This window comes from Lygodium microphyllum, chromosome 23 (genome assembly GCF_053477565.2).
Source record: "Lygodium microphyllum isolate KBCC chromosome 23, Lygodium_microphyllum_v1.1.10, whole genome shotgun sequence".
NCBI lineage: Eukaryota > Viridiplantae > Streptophyta > Polypodiopsida > Schizaeales > Lygodiaceae > Lygodium > Lygodium microphyllum.
The window spans coordinates 137405345-137428020 of record NC_141157.1 but is presented as its reverse complement, the minus strand read 5'-3'; the positions used below and the strand labels follow the sequence as shown (position 1 = coordinate 137428020).

Sequence of the window (22676 nt, the reverse complement as noted above, 5' to 3'; positions counted from 1 at the left end):
ATAATGAAATCATGCAATGCATAGGGGAGGGAAGGTTGATGTCAAAGGCAAGCGCTGAAACTTGTAGATACGAAGAAGGGTAGGAACCCCCTCTCAATCTAGATGATGGCGAGACCAAAGAAGGAAAGGAGCCGAAGGATGTCGGTCTTCGTGCGGTGCCAAGAATCATGTGGATGAAAATGATGAAGCATCCCTACTCGAAGAGCAAGGATAGAAGTCACCGCCATGATAGCATCAAGAGAGATGCTGCACAATCAATCGTGGGAGGGGAAGTCGCCATGTTGGTAGAACAGCAAAACTCCAAGTAGATAAAACCATGAAAGGAACGGCATGCATCTCCTGTCTCCAGCTCAAGAAGGACTAGTGCAAACTTGCATATTAGCCATACACTGAAATACGTAGCCTTGAAAAAGATATCAAAATCTACAAGCATAGAGGTGAGTAGTGAGATGCTTCAAAAAACGAATAGCAAAACTGAAAAATAACGAAAGCAAAGCTTATTGAAAGTGCAATGCAATGAGTATGTAAGTATGTAGCGAAAGTCTAAAAAGGAAAAGGCTAAGTATGTGGCCACCATTGCATATGGCAAGGTAGAAAAGGGGTCTTAGAAGGTGCAGTGGATGCCCTTGGAATGGATGTGTAAAGTGCAATAGGCGAGTCATTGGCAAACCAATCAACCAATCCTTCAAAAGTAGTGAAGGAGATAGGTTGCTGAGACTATCCACATGCCACATATCCAATAGCCGTTGGGACAAATGGAGTTGATGATGCAACAGCGGGAGGCGTAGCCCCACTGGACTAGCCAGTCGGAGTGAAGGCAGTCACAATAGTCTGATGTGGTTTTCTAGGAGAAAGACCCTAGGCCTTAGTATGACACTCCTCGTTCACATGGCCCGACTCTCGCAATGTGTACAAAAGCTATTTTTCTTAGGAATTTGCTGCCAAAGGGGTCTTGTTTCTTTGGTTCCGACAAAGGAAGTGGTATCTGTCAGAGTGCAGCGGTGCGGAAGCATGGGACCAAGACTGAGAGAGTAGAGTGGACACCGAGAGAAGGGAGAGAGAGAAAGAGACAAAAGAACATGAAGATCAGCTGTATAAAGTATGCTGAATACAAAGGAATGCACATATGTACACGGGTGCAGTCTGTATGTCTGTGTATCTCAACCTCGACAATGTCTCCCTGTTGGACACCTCGAAGTCTGCTGCAATCTGCCCGATCTCTGCCCTGAAATCTGCAACTGCAAGAATGAGAGAGTGTACTAGTGACAGGCTATTTATAGCCTGAATAAAATGCCAAGAAATAATCAGGTCAGCTGCATTTAATGCAGCCGACTGTGCAGAAAAACTGGCCAACTGTACAGCAGTCTGATTGGACTGCCACGTGGCAGTCCAACTGCATCCTGCGTGGCTGTTGCTGACGTAGCAAACTTGCTCCGCACACCGAAACTCTCTCATATGACTCCCGGATGGAAAACTGCATATGTACACAGCCTAACTAAGAAAAATGCATGTCTACGGGTTAACAATCTCTGACACCCCCTCTCAAATTTTGGACGAGGCATAAGGCTGAGGAATCTGGAATGTCGATGAAGTAGAGCCTAGGCAATCGCCTTCGTAAACAGATCTGCAAGATTGTCCTCTATCTTAAAGTACTCCACATCGATGGTCTCATCCAAAAGCTTCTCCCTAATGAAGTGGTATTGGATCTCTATGTGCCCCGTTCAGGCATGGAATATGGGATTTTGTGCCAAGGCAATGCAACTCTCATTGTTGCACCGCAGAATAGTAGGACGAGTCTGGGGGCAGCCAAGCTCCTCCAACAATCTCTGAAGCCACACAGTCTCACATGTGGTAGAAGGCGCGGCCTGATACTCCGCCTCAGTCAAAGATAGGGCTACCGTGGGCTGCTTCTTACTACTCCAAGAGATAACACCTACACCCAAGGTAAAACAATAGCTTGTAGTAGACCGCCTATGGTCCACATCACCAACCCAATCCGAATCACTCCAACTGGCAAGGACAAGATCGGAAGCACCGGTACCTGCCGGATAGTAAATCCCTAGGTTGGAGGTCCCCCTCAAAAACCGTAGTATCCTCTGGGCAGCCTACTAATGCACCTGCGGAGGTGCACTCATGAACCTAGCCAAGAGATCTACAACAAAACATAGATCAACCCGTGTGTTGAGGAGCCAAATCAATGATCCAATCAACTAATGGTAGCGGGTAATATCCACCAAAGGAGAATATGAGTGTGAAGTGGCCTCCCAATTCGGATCCATAAGAGTAGAAATGGACCGACAATCCTCCATCTCAAAAGTCACCAAGAGCTCCTATACATATCTCTGCTGAGAGATGAAAATCCCCCTCTGAGTCTGATAAATCTCATGACCCAAAAAAAAATGGAGAAGTCCTAAATCCCTCATCTCGAACTTCTGATGTAGAGCTACCTTCGTCTCTTCGACCTTCTGGGCATGGTCACCTGTAACAATCAAGTCATCAACATACAAAACAAACAACATGCCACCACCCTCGAAAGTGTGAACATAAAGTTATGAATCGGCCCTAGAGCACCGATATCCCAACTTTGACTAGAGAAACAAATCAATCTTCTCGTTCCAAGCACGTGGAGCTTGCTTCAGACCATACCCTTCTTCAACCTGTAAACCTTCCCATTTGAGGATCCAAAGCCTGGAGACTACTCTACATAGATCTCCTCCTTCAAATCACCGTTCAAGAAGGCCAACTTCACATCCAACTGAAAGATGGGCCATCTCCTATGACCAGCCAAGGCAAAAACAACACGGATCATCACCATACGAGCAGTGGGGGCAAAAGTATCATGGAAATCAATACCTGGGCATTGAATAATACCTTTAGTAACAAGGAGAGCCTTGTGCTTGTCCAAAGAGCCATCACTATGGTACTTGGTCTTAAAGACTCATTTGACACCAATCACCTTCTTATGAGAGGGAGGAGGCACAAGGGACCAAGTGCCATTCCACTCAATAGCCTCCAACTTGGCTTCCATCACTTTCCACCAATGATCAAACTGTAAAGCCTCCTTCACGGAGATAGGCTCTCTATCTTGCATAACACGGGACATCAAACAATAGTTACAGCAAACAAGCTCCATAGACTGTGCCTGGTGCCTCCATGACCTCCGGGGTCTATCCTACGGTTGCCACTCCTCAAGAACTCTCTCGATCCTTGAATCTCGGAGTGTATCACGGGCCCAACGAGGAGGAGAACGGATCTCACCTTGGCTCTCTCCATCTGTTGAAGTTTTTGGAAGGTCCACCGACAGCGTAGGAGCAATCGGTAAATCCGGTGACTGGAAACTAGGTTCCGCATCCAAAGAAAAGTTCTCAAGAGACAAGCTTGACAGGAACAGTCAATGGGACCGAGCTATCACCGGGATCTCCAAGAACGGGGTGGTCCTCGCCCCCCTCTAGGGCTAAAACCTCCATGCGAACGTCACGACCCATATAGACATTCCTCTTAACAAGATCGTACAATCGGTAGCCTTGAGACTCCGAGCTACAGCCCACAAACACCTGTCTTTTGGAAGCTGCTTCAAATTTGTCACACTATGTCTTCAGGATGTGAACGTAGGCATCAACCTCTAACAATATAACCCTTGTTTTGGCTTGCCTTCGCATTTAGTGAGATCTTGCCACTATTGGTTTTCCCTTCCCAAGAAGAGGCAACCAACCCTCATGCCTCTGAATGGATGTGTGTGGAGAACTTCTTGTGGACTTGATCGTGTAGCCTCACAGAACACAAGAATTGGCACTCCAACTTGTAGAATATTGGCAATCTAGGTAATAAGATAATATGCTGGATAAAATGAACGTATTTGTAGAGCAACTTGTTCAAGAAGAATGTAACCTAGTCGTCATCTAACTTCCAGGAGCCAGTAGTGGTAAACTCGACGAGTAACCGCCAATATTCAGCCGACTTGAATTTCAAATCATCCCCTTCCTTTATGAAAAACTCTTAAAGCTCAAAATCAAGATTGATATGTCGAGTGTGATCTCCAGCTACATAGCGGTCAATGAGATGACTCCAACGCTCAGACGTGAGGGAAAAATATTGTAATTGAGAGTGGAACTCAAGAAGCAACCCTTGCATTGACTCAACATTGGCTATGGCATTGCGGGCTCTCCATTGACAAATATGATTAGGGTGAGCTAACCAAGGGTCCCAACATAGGCTCGATACCAATGACAAGGTCCCAAAGTCCCTGAGATTCAAGCACTTGTTGCATGAAGTTCAAACAAGTGGTGAAATTCAACCCGTTAAAATGAGTCTTTATAAAGGCATTCTTGGCTATTGCAACAAGAGTAATAGTGCTAGGAGATGGAGAAGGTATGTAATGGGAATAGGGTGAATAGGGAGGATAAGGTGGGGAAGGGGAGTACACTTGTAAAGCAATCCCAAAGTGTCCACCATGCATACAAGAATAGGCATAGCAAATCCAAATGTAGTCAAGGGCGGACTAGGTATAGGCACGGTAACTGCCTATGGAGCCCAAGGTGGAGGGATAGGGACACGAGAAGCAAAGGATAGAAATCCATGTGTAGGAGTGACCCAAGGGATGTGTGACAACAGTCCATAAACAAAGAATGGATATCCTTGCGTCTAAAAGGTCATGTGGGGGATTTGTGAGTATTTGTGGGTAGTCAGGGAAATGCCCATCACAACCATCCCAAAGTTGAAGTATGTGGTAAAGTGAGGTTATGTGAAAGGTACAGTGTTAAAGGATGGTATTTCCCCTAACAATGCACCAAGAGGTTTATTGAATGAAGTGTAGATAGATTGTGGGATGGAGAAAGAAAAAAAGCTAGGAGTGAAAGAGGAATGTAATCCCAGATTTTGAAATGAAGATGTGAGTAGATCAAAATGTGGAGAAGATAATGGTGGTATGGGAGGGAGTTGAGAAGTGTGGTTTACTTGCTCAAATGAAACAAAAGGTAAAGATATACATGATCAAGGGTATTTGCTATGAGAGTCTCCTCTATTAAAATTAACATATTGAAAAACATCCAGATTCTACACAACAAAAAAAGAAACAAGAGAGGGTTTGGCTCATATGACTTAAAAGCGTTGTACGAACTTAACATAAGACCTAGCTAAGATAAAGGAGATGGATAGCACTTACTCTCATATCATATGAACATATGCTAGGGTTTGCATTGAGGAAACACAGCATGTACGAACAAGACTAAAACACAAAGACTTAAGCATAGACAAGCAAAACTCAAATCCTAAATGCAAAAAAACTCAAAACTCAAACACTGAGAGAAGAAACTCTGAAGTGAATGAATGTAAGCATGTACAAAATGCCCAACGGCAAAGCAATGCTGTGTCGAAGAGTGACATCCACAGGAGACAGATCCCAAGTGCAGTAACCACCAGTCGGAGATAAAAGAGTGCCAGGACAAAGAACTATCAGGCAACAACAAGAGAGGTGTTTGCTAATGTAGACGGCCTACTAGACAACAAAAACGCAAGTACTGTAACAGTCACCCAATCGCAGAGATGGCAGCAACCTATCGCCTAGCACCAGATGCTGAAAACGCAAGCTAATTAGGTGTTATGATGATGCAACAAATGGAGACCTCCAAACAACTGGGCGATGGCTGAAAACAAGCCGCCTAGGGCTGATTAGTGATGGGCTGCAGTTAATGGTGGCTAGACAGCATATGGTAGGAGTCTGATGGCTGAAATCTGCACAATAGAGTGAGAAACCTGCACAAAAGGATAAGGCTGGAATGGTGGGCAACCCAAACATTTATAGATGTTGAAGGGTGCCCCAAAAATTAGGGTTTTGGAGGATCACTGCAATTCTCTCAAACCGCGCAACAAATTTGTGTTTTTCATTGATTAAGCATGATTTGGGGCTGTTTTAAATATGCTGATCAGTAGTAAAGAATGTTTTAGCTCAACACTAATGTCCTCATCTAACTCAAACAGAGGCTCACAGGTAGAAGATGACCACACAAGACACACAACTGCCAACACCCCCTCTCAGATCTTGGATACGGTGGAAGGCCAAAGGAGAGGCGGATCCGAGGGTGGCAGAAAGAGTGCCAATGCTAATGTAGTCCATCAATAAAGAAAGCCAGCAAAGGAGCAAGACCCCCTCTCCATATAAATAGCCAATCAAATGGAAGGCCACCAAAGGAGTCCATCAATAAAGAAAGCCAGCAAAGGAGCAAGACCCCCTCTCCATATAAATGGAATGCTAATGTAGTCCATCAATAAAGAAAGCCAGCAAAGGAGCAAGACCCCCTCTCCATATAAATAGCCAATCAAATGGAAGGCCACCAAAGCGCAATGGAAATGGAGAGGCCTCAAATGGATCACTCCAGAAAACTCTAGTCAGGGATGGGTGAGCCAAGCCTCTAGCCCAACTATGAAACGATAGTGAGAAACTATTGGAGGCGTCATAAGCTCCATAGAAACATCAGCTACTGCTTGGTAGAAAATGGTGACTCAATGACAAAGAAAAGGGGTGGCTGCATAAAAGAAAGGCCCAAAGTAGACTGGAAACCTTGAAGAAACTCCTCATGATCCTAGGAAGTCCCCCTTTGAAACACAGAGGGCCAAGAAATCCACAACCGCATCACCAATATTGTCCCCTTCTAAAAGGGATGGGAGGAACAAGAGAACAACCAAAGGACATGGTGGGGGATGGAATGGAACCTATGGAATAGATGGCACAAAATTGGGAACATGTGAGATAATAGAAAATTGCCTCAGAGGACCCTACACAATGGAAGGAGAATGGAGCATAGACAACTCCCCCTCCAACCAACCTATCACACAAAAGTGGCTATTGTAGAAGAATCCCCAACAAAGACGACCTACTCGTTGAAGACAATGCAACTCCCAAGTCTAGGAAGGCCATAAACTAAGAGGAGAGGCAAGCCCAAGTCAAGAACATATAGGACCTCAGAAACGGACCTCGATGGATGATCAAACAATAGAGGCAATGTGCCAACACCACTAATAGGCATCAAAGAAATGTCGCCAACAGTGACGATATCCTCAAACGGACAAAGAACCTATAACAAATCACCTTGGGAAGTCATAGAAGTCAATGGACCACTATCAAAGAGCCAAGGCTACTCAGAAGAGAAAACAGGTAAAAAAGGCTGCCCCACCTGATAAATGTATAGAAACACAGACTCGGTGGTAATAGCAGGCGATGAAGTAGAGGTAGATGAAGGCCAATCCACACTTCACTCCCAGATAAAGGTGAGGGTACATCCTCCAGCACTTCTCCTCAACGTGTGAGATCTTCCCACAATGAGAACACGTGGGATATCCTCTATGCTTCCCCACAAAATCTATATCAGATTCGAAAGATGACTCCAACTTCTTCCTCTTCCCTTTCTTTTGCTTGGCTTGTCCTATACTTGTAGATAAATACACATAAGCACGGCCACAAGAAACTCTCACTGTGATGCGCATCCTGCTCAAGCACCAATGGAACTAGCTCCTCCCAAGTGAGAGTCTCCCAACTATGACAAGTGAGAAGACTAGTCTAGAATACATCATATGTCAATGACGGAAAATGTGAGACAAGTACCACACCTAGGTCCTCCAAAGAAATATACGTACCAAGGAATGAAAGCTCATCCTGAATCTCCTCCATCTTGTGGATGTGATCCCTCGTCATCGGGAAATCTACGACAGAAAGTTATCGTAGCTTCAACTCAAGAGATAAGTGATGCCCAAATGTCTAGATCCAAAGGACAGATACCAATCTCCTCCAAATCTCTGTAGTGGTGCAGTCATGTCTAGCATGCACGAGCATAAAATCTATTCAACTCAAACAAAGAGAAGAGCGGGAAAGTTGTTGTAGCTTCAACTCAAGAGATAAGTAATGCCCAAATGTCTAGACTTGGAAGAGAGATACCAATCTCCTCCAAATCTCTATAGCGGTGCGGATATATCTAGCATGCACAAGCACAAAATCTATACAACTCAAAAGGAGATAAGAGCGGGCTTTGGCATTCAATCGATCCCATAGAGCTGCCAAATCCACCGTCACACTATCATGAAGATCCACAGTAGGTCAAGGTATAGGGACTGTAACAAAATCCTAAAGGTCACAATCATTGAGGAGACACTCCATGCAGTATAACCATAAAGAGTAGTTTGTTCCTCTCAGCTTGTCAAATGCAAAGAGAGAGGGTAGAACTGGCACTTGCTCAAGAGATGCCATCAATGCCAATCGAGGACTAGAAGCCCTAGAAGAATATAACAAGAAAGAGCAATAAGATGGTTGTTAGTCTGAATGATCCCGAACCACACAATCCCCCATAGCATACACATCGGCCATATCTGTCCTTCAAGAAATACCTGCAAAGAAAACAAAGAAGTTACAAGTGACCAATAAGAGGTGTCCTCCAGATAATCAGGGTCCATCGAACCACAATACACTAGGGCAAGGTAGATAGGAAATACCTAATGCCGAAGGGAATGCACAATGCTAGGTAGAGAGAGGGAGCAATAAAAGCCTGGCGTCAGCTCTCACCACCTGGCAATAGCATCCTCATCATCAAGCGTCAATTTTCTCCCCTGGCATCGACTACTCATTGCCCAAGCATTTGCGTTTTGCAACCTAAGGACTTCTCCATCATTTAGCATCATTATATTCCACCTAGGGTCAACATCTAAGCTGTTATCATCTATGTTTGGCAGTTCACACATCTCTAGCATTTGTGTTTTGCATCCAAGCCATCTTCCCACATCTGAGGACTGTGGTTCACTCCCTTGATAGCTAGTGATCGTCTTCCTCATCTCCAACAGCATGAGAGGATTGCGGTTTACTCCCTTGTTAGTTGTCCTTCACCTTCCAATGATTCCTCTAATAGCCCACTGCCTGAAGGACTGCATTTCACTCCCTTTATTGTGCAAATTTCCACTGATGCAACCGCCTCATTTAGATAAGACAATGCACTCATCTTCTAAGCTTCAACTCTATTGTGCTAGCTTTTCTTCTCATAAGCATGATTCAATGCATCATCATCGTATTTTTCTTGTGTTTCTGAGTTTCTCTTCAATCTTTGCTGTACACACTCTGTGTTTCTCCCCACAAACCTTACTCTCTCTCTGATCTCTTAGTCATTTTTTGAAATGGTATCAGGGCCTTCTTCTTTTAGTCATTTTTTTGACAAGACATGGCATATGCATTTGCAGATTTGCAAACACTTTCATATAACATGTAAAGGCATTCACGTTTTGGTCATCTGAATTTTGCTAGTTTGCTATGCCTACCAAATTCCGATATGGTATTTGTTACCTACGCTTGAGGCACCTCGAAAATACATTTGTGATGGTTGTGTATTGGGCAAAATACAATGTGCTTCATTTCCAAAAGATGATTCAATGAGAGCTATTCATAAACTATAGCATATACACATTTGATATTTGCAATCCCATGCAAGCATCCTCTTTTGGCAACTACTCGTACTTCTTGACTTTCATTGATGGCTACTCCAAGCATGCATGGGTATATGGTTTAAAAGCCAAGTCTGAAGTATTTTTGTGCTTCAAGCTATTCGTTAGCATGGCTGAAAATTTATCAGAATCTAAAGTGGGTACTCTCCATTCTAATCAAGAAAGAAAGTAAACATATAATAAAACACCAATGTGCAATATCGTATGCACCACAACAAAATGGTGTAGCTGAGAAAAAAAAAATCGCTAATAAAGAGGGCACGATGCATGATTAATAGTCAAGCTTTGCCACATAGTTTCTAACTTGAAGCTATTTATCTACAACCTATGCACTTAACACATGTTCCACTAAGGCTTTGTAGTCTATCACTCTATATGAGGCTTGGCATATTAAAAAGCCATCTGTGGCCCACTTCCATATTTTTAGTTGCTTGGCTTATGCTTCGGTACCAATGCAACAATCCAAGAAGTTGGATGACAAGGCTGTAAATGCATTTTTGCTAGGGACAGTAATAAAAGCAAACATTATAAATTATACCTCCACAAAGTAAGCATGTCTTGGTTAGCCGTGATGTTGACTTTGTGGAAGATATTGTTCAACTTTTACTTTCATTACAAAAGAGATAGATGTACACTCATAAGATATCTATGATATTTTGTTACCTCTTTTTAGTGGTGTACATGCAGTACCATATGAGGTAGTTTTTCAGCTTACGCAAGTTTCTTATGATAATATAGATTAGCCTATTCCTAATACACATGTGAATGATGCACTTTCTGATGAGAAAGTAAAGATTGAGTAGTCTTGAACTATGTTGAAGTGGTTGGTGTTGTTAGAGTGCGCAATGAAAGAGACATGAATACAAAGAGAAGCACAGAGAGAGAGAGAGAAAGAGAGAAAGCAAAAGATGAAGGAAGAATACTACACTGACTGAAGAAGAATGTTGATACAATGGAGATGGACTGATTAGTCCTTGCATGCAGCCCAAAGCATCAATAAGGGCACCAAATTAGGCTAATGACAATGGCAACACCAAGCATGGAGTGTCAAAGTGTGTGTTTGCAAAAGAAAGACTGAAGACTTAAGAGTGTGTGTCTGCCAACTGGCAGGTGTGGCTATAAATAGCCAAAAGACCAAAAAACTAGCCAACTTGCACCTATAGGAGCCATAAATGTTGGATGACCAGCAATGTCCCGCAAGTGTAGGCAATTTGTGGAAAGCAAGAACTAGCCTAGAAATGCACACAAGAAGGCGACGACTGAAGAAAATGCAACTAAACTACCAGAGCTCCTATTTCTCCATTAGAGACTCTGACAAGAGCTCACAACCAAGAGATGACAAACTGACATGACTAACATGAGCAAGCTAACACTCCCTCTCAGATCTTGGGAGTGTCTAAAGATCCAACAACCTCATGTGATGAAGCATAGAAGCCTTGGGCAAAGGCTTCATAAAGAGATCTATTGCATTGTCCTCCGTGGAACAATGGGCCATCACTAACTTGGAATCCACGATTCACTCTTGAACATAGTGATATTGAACCTCGACGTGCTTTGTGCGAGCATGAAACACAAGGTACTTTGTTGGCACTAAAGCACTCGGGTTGTCCACACACAGCTTTGTAGGTCCATGCTAAGGAAAGTCAATCTCTGCCAACATGCGGCGAAGCCAAACCACCTCCATAGCTATAGAACATAATGCACGATACTCTACCTCTGTAGAAGGGCAAGTGATGTGGATTCTTAACAATCCACTACACGTTATGCATTCTCCCTTGGATTGGGAGTTATCTTGTGGAGCTGCACATTATACTTTATATCTTCATCCACATCATCAGGATGACATGATTGTAAAAGGGCACTTGGGCAAGTGAACAATTCCCCTGCAAGGGCCCTGTCCAAGTGGCACTGTTGCATAGCATTTTGCATGAGCATAATCATATCTACATTGCCTCTTGCATACCTCCAGTGCATTGGCATTCTGTTTTGTAAACATGCATCTGTGTGCATTTATCTCTTTTTGGTCTTTCTGAGTGATCGACTTTGGATCCTCCATATTCATAGCATTGCACATGGCAATCTCCATGCATCTCTCTGCATTTATCCATTTTCGGTCTTTTTGAGTGTTGCCTTTGAATCCACCATATTCGCGGCACTGTACATGGCAATCTCCAAGGCAGTCTCCCCTACTTAGCTTCACTAGCTTGTTTTCACACATCTTTTTTGCCTCTCTACATACCCCCCATATTTACTTTATACACCACTAGCCTCTTTCTTCGTTATCGACATCTAGTAGTGGTAGCGATAGCCTCTTTATTTTGTGAAAGCCTTTGGATCTGGCTACTAATCTCCCGTCCGTTACTTAATTTCTTGTCATCTCTTTGAAACAATCATTATCAAGCCACCTAAAAAAAAAAAACAAAAAACAAAAGACAAAACCAAAAAAAAAAAGTTTGTTGTAGTTCCATCTGCCTTTGCAAGACTTGGTAGGCCACTAGGCAACCAACGTGCACCCTTTGTCCAATGCCTTGGTCTCTCTAGGGCAACCACTTGGACTCCCTTGGTAAGATAACCATCATCTCTGTAGTCTTAGTAGACCATTGGGCAACCATTGTGCACCCTTTGTCTAATGCTCTTGCTACTTTGGGGTGGGAGGCCTTAGGGTGAAAATAAATAGACACAAAACCACTCAAAACTTTGGGTTGGCCTTCCTATCTAGCTCAGTTTTTGGGCCTAAGAGGGGTTGTTAAGCTGACATAAGCATTACATACTAAATTGGCCATTGAAATGTTTAATTAATGAAAACCCTAAAATGGTTCGCAATTCGAGAGAGTTTTAAAATGATGCACGCTACCAGGTCCAAAACTTTCTATAAATAAAAATATTGCCCTCCATTCAGTCCAATATCGTTTTTGCAGGTTTCAAGCCCTCTAGCTTCAATACCCACACCCCGTTTGCGGAGGACATCTCAACTAGAGCTGTCCATTGCTATCTACATCAGTCTGGCACCTATTTTCAACCTGCTCCTTGCTGATTTACACTGTTTCCAACTAGGCGACTACTGCTAATTGCTGCATTGCTGTCACACAACCTGTCCACATCAGCATATTGCTACATTTGCAGGACCCAACTGCTGCCCAGCCATCAGCTACCACTTTCCAGCTGTCTCCATCAGTCTTCTTCGGCTACCACATCATCTGCTATCTGCATTTACTGTGCAGGCTGCTTCCATGTAAACGCCCCAAACGACGTAGTATGCTTAACAATTATGATATTCGCTTGTTTTCGAGATTTAATATAAAAGAGAATGAATACTTAAAGCTGAAAATGAAAATTACTCACAAAATTACAGCCATGAAAATGTGAAAGTAATGGAGACAAGATTGAGGGTTGAAGATGGTCCCCCCCCCCCCCCCCGAAGGAATGTATTTCTGCTCAACCCAAGTCCCTTAGGGAAAAGCTCAGTTACAATCAACCTGAGAGTGAGGAGAAGTAATTTCTCACTCTCACAAGATCATGCAAAGAGGTACAAACACACATGCATTATCTATTATGCAATGATAAGAACTGATTTCTTTACCGTATGAGAGAAGAAAGAGGGAAAATCAGCCTTTCTCCATCGTTGATCAGCAGTACATGGATAGGGCTTGCTTTTTGTTGCTAAAATGGAAAAAAGAGCTCGAGAAGGAGGTGTTGTTATGAATTTACAGGCTTGCTGTCCTGTAAAACAGCAGTGATAGAACATGGAGGAATTTAATAATGGAGAAGTGGGGGATGATGATGGGGATGGATGGGGCCAGTTTCTAGCTCTCTGTGGGTGATGTACATGAGTTTACAGCAAAGAAAAATGATGCTAAATGAAGAAAAACGAGCTCTTATTTATAGGAGAGGGAAGAGCTAGTACAAAAGGGGAAAGTGGAGTAGCACAAGACAAGTGTCCCGCCACATGTCATGAGATGTGACAAGTGGTGGGACACTTGGAAGCTTGTGTGACAAGTGTCTTGACACTTGTCTCTTCTCTATGGCCTTCCTTTTTGGGCTGAATACTGTCAAGAATAGAAACAACCAAATTTAGTAAGCACAGTCAGAGTACAGAATTTACTATTTTTAGAATGACATTCCTATTTTTTAGGACTAGCATTTTTAGGCTAATTCGAGGCTCCTAAAATTTAGGGACCCCCCAACATGGGTGTCATATGAAAGTTTTTTCCGTTTACATTGCAAAAACGGTATCAGAATCTTCATATGACTTTCCTATGCAAAGAAATGTGCATTTCAAGCTTTCAGCCCACACATGCACATTGTACAAGCATTTCATGATCATGCCATCTTGTTGATTGTAACTGTCTGTTCTAGGGGATCTAGCCCACACTTCAAGGCATCAATCCTTTCTGTGTGCAAGTCTAATCCTGATATGCGTGAGTTCTAGTCACAGGCACCCAATCGGCCATATAGGTGGAAGTGTGAACTATCTTTTCTCTAACCCACCACATGGGTCAACCATAACCTGTGACCACTCATCAGTGGGGCCAGCTCCAATGCACTTTTCTTTATATCTAATTAGTGCAAAGGAAACAAATTTAATAAATCATTATATAGACAAATTAATGAAAAAGGATACAAATTCTGTTTCTATAGAGTTATGACATACCATGTCATCGGCAAAATCTGTGTTTGTAGTTCTCTCTCTCCTATGCCTGTCCAATACCACACACTGCTACATTTGTTGTTGTCTAACATCTAGAGGCTGCTTTGCTACATTTTAGGATCCGTCAGGAGTACGACACACTCTCCCAATCAGCACATTTGCCTAAGTCCTCAAGACACAAGAGTTCAGGGTACACTTTTCATTCCTACACAGTTTGTTTGCTACATGAGCGTTGTATATTCAGCATTTAGTCATTCAGTCAAATTTCCACTATGTTCATTGTCTCTAAGTTACCCTAACCCTAATTGTGCTCTTTTGAGTAATTGCTTCACACGCTTTCATTTATGTTTCTGTGTTAGGGTATTTCTTCAAAACCCCTCCCTCCACTCCCTCTTCTCCTCAGGTTTGAGAGACCGCCTCTAGGAGCTACCTGGCTTTTGAAACATTAGAGCCCCCAATACTTTCTTCAGCAATGTCGGTGGCACTTCCTAACTCTCCGGAGGCTGTGATCTATGAGTTTCTTGATTCCCTATCTCACACTAAGGGGGGATTCAAAGGGGGCTCATCTTTCTTCTACTTCCGAGGGGGATCCCATCCACTTCAGAGGGGGTCCTTTCTCCATCCTACGGTTCTTCACACCCCTTATCAACAACCCTTTACCTTCTTGGGGTGGTGGACATCTCCATGTCATCTTACCCATTGATTTCCATTCATACCTAGGATCCACAAGTTCTTTCTAGTTCAAGGCTCTGGATGTTTCAGCTTTGGCCTGGTGGCTAGGCCTTTGTATACCTTCCAGCATCATGGAGTAATGGAGCTCGTGGCTTCTCTCCCGAGGTTGAGTTTCGGGTACTATCAACTCATCATGTCTATTGTTCTTCACTATGGCTACTATACATGTGGAACTTTGGGATTCCAAGGTTGATCTTCAACTTGCTCCTCTTTTTCACTCCTTTTTGGGCTTGAGAGGAGGTATTGAGAAACCCTTTATCCATTGCATTTTCTACATTAGGGTTTCATATGGACGGTCTCAAAAAGGGTTGGGCGTCCACATTCTAGGATGCCACCTTAGACTCACTAATGCCTATAAATAGACACTCTCTCTCCTCATTCCACACATCATTAGTCATTCATTCTAACACTCTCAATCGTTCTCTCCCACATTCTTCTCTCCTCTCTCCATCCTCTCCACTATTGTTCACATCCCTCAAGAGGACATTACAGTTCATGGTTGGCTTCCATCTCTACTTGGCATCCATCATCATCATCTGGAATCATCTTCAAGGCTATGTTTGTGTCAAAGTGCAGCGGTGCGGAAGCGTAAGACTGAAAGAGAGAACGCAGAGAGAGGAGAGAGAGAGACAGTGGAAGATGAAGATCTACTGTATAAGTGTGTTGTATACAAAGATATGCAGATATATACACGGGCGCAGTGCGCTAGACTACGTGTCTCCACCTCGACGATGCAACCTGCTATTCACCTCGAAGTCCGCTGTAGTCTGCACGATCTCCTGCCTGAAATCTGCGAACAGAGACGAAATCTGCACATATCTCCAGCCTGGAACCTACGTACAGAAGTGTAGAAGACTGCTGGAAAAATCGGCTATAAATAGCCAAAAACCAGTCGCCCAATAAATGCAGGTCGGCTGCATTAAATGCAGCCAACTGTCCTGAATCAAGTCGGACTGCCACGTGGCAGTCTGACTGGGCAGTCTGACTGGCTGCCCGACCAGGACCTAATCTCGCTAACACCCCCTCTCAGAGCCTGGGCGGGGCAGAAGCCTGAGGGATCTGGCATGTCTCCGAAGGAGAGCCTGGGGAAGTGCCTTCATAAACAAATCTGCAAGATTGTCCTCCGTCTTGCAGTACTCCAGAGTGATGGTCTCATCCAGAAGCTTCTCTCTAATGAAGTGGTACTGGATTTCTATGTGCTTCATCCGGGCATGGAAAACAGGATTTCGTGCCAAGGCAATGCAACTCTCATTGTCGCATTGCAGCAAAGTAGGACGAGTCTGGGGGCAGCCAAGCTCCTCCAACAATCTCCGAAGCCACATAGCCTCACATGTGATGGAAGATGCGGCCCGATACTCCGCCTCAGTAGACGAAAGGGCTACCGTGGGCTGCTTCTTGCTACTCCATGAGATAACACCTGCACCCAAGGTAAAACAGTAACCTGCTGTAGACCGCCTGTGGTCCACATCACCGGCCCAATCGGAGTCGCTCCAACCTGCAAGTACAAGATCTGAACCACCTATGCCTGCTAGATAATGAATCCCTAAATCAGATGTCCATATCAAATACCGAAGTATCCTCTGGGCAGCCTGCCAATGCACCGTCTGAGGTTCACTCATGAACCCCGCCAAGAGACCAACAGCAAAACAAAGATCAACACGAGTGTTGAGAAGCCAAATCAATGATCCAATCAACTGACGATAACGGGAAGCATCCGCCATGGGAGAAGCTGAATGGGAAGTGGCCTTCCAGTTCGGATCCATAAGAGTAGAAATGGTCCGACAATCCTCCATCGCAAAAGAAACCAAGAGCTCCTGTACATATCTCTGCTGAGAGATGAAAATCCCCCTCTGAGACTGATAAATCTCATGGCCCAAAAAGAAATGGAGTAGACCCAAATCCATCATCTCGAACGTCTGATGTAAGGCTACCTTCGTCTCTTTGACCTTCTATGCATGATCACGTGTGACAATCAAATCATCAACATACAACACAAAAAGCACACAACCAGCCTCGGAAGTGTGGACATAAAGCTGCGGATCGGCCTTGGAACGCCGATATCCCAGCTGTGACTGAAGGAACGAATCAATCTTCTCGTTCCATGCACGCGGAGCCTGCTTGAGGCCATATAAGGCCTTCTTCAACCTGTAGACTTTCCCATCTGAAGATCCAAAACCGAGAGGCTGCTCTACATAGATCTCCTCCTTCAAATCCCCATTGAGGAAGGCCGACTTCACATCCAACTGGTAGACAGCATCTCACCCCGTCCTGCAATAGACACCGAAGAGCTATCTCCAATGAGAATCTGCCTACGCGACGGTCGCAACTAGACAACACCAACTGGTGAAGGAGTCGTGTGCCGAGAGGCACCACTGTCACCGATCCACTCTCGAGCCTGGGGAGCTGTCATCGCAGCATCAGAAGCATTCAGTGTAGAGTCCTCAATGACAGCTAGATGAAGAAACGCAGCTGATGAGGGTGCAGCCACCGCTCCAAAATCTTTCGTGTCCTTGTTGGTGTCCTTCTTGTCTTTGTCAAGGCAATCCTTCTTCCAATGGCCAGTCTTTCCACAAAGATGGCATATGGATTCTTTGTCCTTGTCATTCTTTGACTTGTTGTCCTCCTAATTCTTTTGGTCCTTCCCCTTCTTCTGAGAGGCTTGACCTATCAAGGCTTCCGACTTGGAAGCATGCTATCCCTTCAATTGTTCCTCTTGGTCCAAGACCATAGGAACCAGCTCTTCCCACAAAAAAGCAGACTCACGCCCCAAAGCAATAAGGGTGGAGTAGAAAGCACCGAATCGTAGCGGCAACTGGGACAAAAGTGTGATTGCCATGTCTTCGGAGAAAATCGGCTTCCCCGCATTTTGAACCTGCATCTGAAGTTGTCGAAGCTTGTTGATGTGCTCCCGCAACGAAGAAGACTTGTTCACCGACAAGGTCTGCATCTGCACCTCCAAAGAAACCCGCTTCATAAGGGTCATCCGGTTATACATCTGATCAAGCTCCAGCCATATCTCCCAAGCCACCGTCAAGTGCTCAATATGGGCTATCACGGCTGTAGTACAAGACAGAAAAAGAAAAGAATGAATCCGGGCATTCAGTTTGTCCCAGTGAGACTGTGCCTTGGCCAACTCCGCACGAGTATCGGAAGAGAGTTTGAACTCATCTCTCACCGAGGGCCGGTCGATCTCCTGTACAAGCTTCGCCAAATCGTAGGACTCAAGAATGGCCAACATCATCACGCGCCAGATGCGGTAGTTGTCGCCATTGAGCTTTTGATCTGCGGGAAGAGCCAGTAAGACAGGCACCTTCCGGTCCATTATCGTCTGGAACTCCAAGTCAATCTCTGTAGACATCTTCACCTGTAATGCATTCACAAACGCAAAAGCATCCCCCTCTGACTGTGAAAACTCAGCCTACTAGGGCTCTTTCTTCCGCGTCCCGAACCTTCTTCACCCGCCGGAGGCGATGAAAAAGCAAAACCTGCACTTGAAGACTGAAAACTCAACCTTCCTCCTCTTCAAACAGCAGCAAACAGCAGCAAATCCACCAACTAGACTCCTTTCCCGCGCGCCCACACTCGCTTCAGCCCTGTTTCGAGGTGCAACCCTCCCGCTCGCCCTCAAACGCTGAAAACGCAGCCTTGTGTCGCGATGGAAACTCTTCTTCAAGTTGGTTCTTCACTCAACCAGCCCTTCTACACTGCTCTGATACCATGTCAGAGTGCAGCGGTGCGGAAGCGTAAGGCTGAAAGAGAGAGATCGCAGAGAGAGGAGAGAGACAGTGGAAGATGAAGATCTACTGTATAAGTGTGCTGTATACAAAGATATGCAAATATATACACGGGCGCAGTGCGCTGGACTGCGCGTCTCCACCTCAACGATGCAACCTGCTGTTCACCTCGAAGTCCGCTGCAGTCTGCACGATCTCCTACCTGAAATCTGCGAACAGAGAGGGAATCTGCACGTATCTCCAGCCTGGAACCTGCGTACAGAAGTGTAGAAGACTGCCTGATCTCGCTAACAGTTTGTAGTCAAGGAGGCTCTTCTCCATCACGCGTCAATCTCTCTCCACCTTGCATCATCTTCAAGGTTGTGTTTGCAATTAGTCTCTCTCTACCTGGCATCATCATCACTGCTGCATTTCGCAGTCTAGTGACTCCTCCTTCATCTGGAAATTTTCCTCTCCATCCAAGCGTCAGCCGTCAAGCTGTGTTTGGCAGTCTAGTATCCTTCCTAGCATCTGGGACAGCTCCGCGGCAAGCACTTGACAATCTTTATAGGCTGTGTTTTGCAGCATCTAGCCCTTCTAAGGATGTGTTTAAGCATTTGGCAGGCCATCCTATCCTTCTTTACCCTCCAAAGTACATGTAAGTAGCCGGTGATCTTCTTCCTTGACTCTAATGGCCTTAGAGGACTATGGTTCGCTCCCTCAATAGATGTCTTTCATCTTTAGTATTTACTTCAATTTCCTACTATCAAAGGAGTCAAGGACTATGTTTCAGGACTATGTTTCGCTCCCTTCACTATGCAAACTCCCTTCAGGTGCTGCCATCTGATCACACAAAACAATGCAGTCATCTTCAAAGCTTCGGCTCTGCTATATCAGCTTGATTCACTTAGCATGATTCAGTGATTCATCATTCATCTTCTCCCTCCTTTGTGTTTTCTCTAAGTTTCTTGTTCTTTTAGTGTTTTCCATACACATCATTCTCTCCCCACAAACCCTATTGTCTCTCTAATATGGTATTAGTGCATACCATCCCGTCACACTATTTTGACACTTAAGACTGACTAGAATAGTGGATTAACACCTACCATGCACACAATTTAATTTTTAGATGTCAATAGCTCCAACCAGCTTTGGCAGCCCACCAAAAATTACACGAAAACTTGTATATTAGGCTTCTATGTTGAAAGATTAAGGCAACCCAACCAAAAAGATGTGGTCCACCCTTTTCACAAACCCCCCCCAAGTAACAAAAGAACAACCATAGAAACATAGCAAGGAGAAAACAAAGCCTTACCTACGTGGCAGGTCTGCATCAATGCTTGACTCTCCCAAAACACGCTGATTCTCTTTTATCCGTGAATTCAAGTCATGGAGAAGATCAATATCATCCTGGGAACTAGCTAAAGTCATATAAACTCTTCCCATGATTATCTGATCATGCAGGAGTTTAACCAAAGCATCTTGTTCATGTTTTTCCTTTCTCCATAGGTTGTATTTCTTGAAAGCAGATCTACCAATGTGTATCCTAACTTGCTGCAAAATGAAACAGCAGTACATGAAATGCTATCCTCCTATCCCACATTGACTGACAATGTTTAGACAATGATCGCTTATCAAAGAATTTCAACTGGCAATCAACCCAAAAGTATTGATTGGGAGTCAGAAACTACAGCACAGAACGCAAAATCAGAATTCATAACAACAATACTCAGAACATTGAAGCACCCACACGCCTAGAAAATGCAGAAGCATCAGCACCAGCTCTACAAGCCTCACTATCTGAAACAGACAAGCAAATATCAGTGTCATATTGAAGTTGTGCACACATTGGCATTGCAACCACCACCAGCACAACTTACCTGTTAGACTTTGATCTTGATTCAACACGTCCACTTTTCCAAAAATAGAATGATCAAGAGCTTCCAATGCTTTCCTTTTCTGAAACTGATTCTTTGGCAATGGTTTGTCATGAACTTGTCAGATATTTCAAAGCTTTCAAAAGCTCAACCACAATTACTTCCAGTTTTGTAAAACCATTTTAACCACCTGAAATGGATCAATACTTTTAATGAAGGCTGCATCTCGATTCTCCAAAACCTGTGATGATGATATGCCTTTAATTTTGTCTGGGCGAACTCCAGTAACATCAAGCACCTAGCACCACAAACTCGTCCAAGTGAAGTCGTGTGATCAGACTTAGGTTCGCATCCAAAAACTTTAAATTCCGTAAGTTTTGACCATATGCAGAATGTGTGCTTGCCAACGTGTATAATGAACAAAAAATACCTCCTTGGAAAACAACCTGTCTTGTAAGAAAGCCAGCTTCATATAGTCCCCACTCTGTGCATTCACAAGAGATGCATCAGAACCACCTAACACGGTTCACAGAATATCTAGTTCACTGCATGGAGCTCGTTCAAAAGGATAAAACCCCCAAGCAAATGACAGGCTTACAATGTTGGCAGAGCTGTCGATGAACGCTTTTGGACCTGCAAGGCAGAGGCAGATGACCGATAAGCACTTCCGACCTAACAGGTCAAACAACTATAGTTGCCCATTCACATCCTCTATGCAAGACCAATGCATTATTGCATGCAGAATACTCACAAGGTGGCGCCATATGCGCGCAACACCCAACAAGAAGGAGCAGAGGGGTCAAACTCGAAACAATGAGAAGCCCAATGAGAGCCCAAGGAGGCAGAACAGGTGGCCGGGCCTTTGAGGGTCTATACCGTGGCATTTGCTGTTGCTGGAAGAAGGCTAGCAGGCTAGTGCCCATGATGACTCGCAACATCAATTATATAATTCCAGTTTGCAGCTTGTTTTTCCCTCTACATAACTGAGAGAAAGATCCCTCCCTCCTCACAATGAAGAGATCAATACTAATTCAGTTGCAGCTTGTGTTTTTCAATTACATGACGGAGAGAAAGCTCACTCCTCGCCGTTAATAGGCCAAGCCTATATTGCCTCTCGCTGCAGTGTCAGAGAGACATCTTCATACGAGGGTAGATAACACCTTAAGCACTCCAAGGATAGAACTGGATGTTCTCTCTCTCTCCCTCTCTCTCTCTCTCTCTCTCTCTCTCTCTCTCAGAGCATGGCCTTCGTTGACTCAAGACGATCGTGTGAGAGCCTGCTTCTTCAGAGGCCATACGACCGCTTAATCTTGCCGGACGGTAAGAGAAACACTGTGGTTTGTGTGATCGCCATGAGAATTTCTGAAAGCTGGAGCTTCACATGCAATGGCAGTAATCTCTGCCATATGTATGAGCCTGCCTGCACTAGGCGAGCAGAAAAGGCTCACGTGCCGTTTCGCACGACAACAGTCAAACAGCTACATGTCTCCAGAATCTTTGTTTTCCTCTTTGGCATACCTACCTACGAGGCAAAGAGGACATCTCCAGAATCAAACCCCACCCCAGTATTCACAAAAATCATTTTCGGTAACAAATTCAAAAAGCTTTAATTCAAAAATTATGGAGGATTTTTTACATTTATTTGCTATTTTTATGCTTAAATTTTTTGGGAAGTTTGAGGTTTTAAACCTTTCTTTAAATTTTGGAGTTTTCAAAAATTTTACAATTCATTATACATTAAACCTTAGTTTTCATGAACACTGCCCCACTTTGTCCATGGTTCTCATGGCTGTATTCACACTTTGCTAGACAAGGAGTACATGGATATATCACGGATGCGGCACATCTAGGGAAAAGCCAAAACTTGATTCCCACCCAAGTCAGACAATCCAAGTCTATGGTGAGATGAAGTTTTGAACTAGTGAACTTCTAGTCCCCGAGCTATTAATAGCCTTTAGCACAATGAAGTTTTGAAATAGTGAATTCTCGTCCCCAAGCTATGAATAGAATTTTGTCATTGGTAAGCTAGGCAATTTGAGATGAAGACTCGTTGAGGCGAATTAAGACAAAAGTGAAGAGATGTCCCAAACATCTCAATTAGCCAACTTTATCATATCGAATTAAGAAAAAAGTGAAGAGATGTCCCAAACATCTCAATTGACCAACTTTGTCATATGGATAAAGGAATAATGCTCTCAACAAACCTAATGAAGAGGAAGAGACTGAGGGGAG

General features: G+C 44.1%; 1 protein-coding gene across 3 annotated transcripts in view; it reads right to left on the bottom strand.

The window, feature by feature from the left end:
- LOC148016793 (polygalacturonate 4-alpha-galacturonosyltransferase-like) overlaps positions 1 to 21972 on the bottom strand; it is a 32286-nt gene extending 10314 nt beyond the window's left edge. For 2 of the 3 annotated variants that reach the window (XM_087664444.1, XM_087664446.1), the window contains exons 1-7: positions 21196 to 21972; positions 21043 to 21077; positions 20875 to 20928; positions 20635 to 20742; positions 20448 to 20538; positions 20318 to 20367; positions 19883 to 20121 (exon numbers count right to left, since the gene is read on the bottom strand). In XM_087664444.1, the coding sequence (XP_087520570.1) occupies positions 19883 to 20121; positions 20318 to 20367; positions 20448 to 20538; positions 20635 to 20742; positions 20875 to 20928; positions 21043 to 21077; positions 21196 to 21382 (764 nt within the window). In that variant the 5' untranslated portion in view covers positions 21383 to 21972. The remainder of the gene's footprint in view (positions 1 to 19882; positions 20122 to 20317; positions 20368 to 20447; positions 20539 to 20634; positions 20743 to 20874; positions 20929 to 21042; positions 21078 to 21195) is intronic. The other variant, XM_087664445.1, reaches the window with a different exon arrangement.
- Between the last annotated feature and the right edge of the window lie 704 nt (positions 21973 to 22676).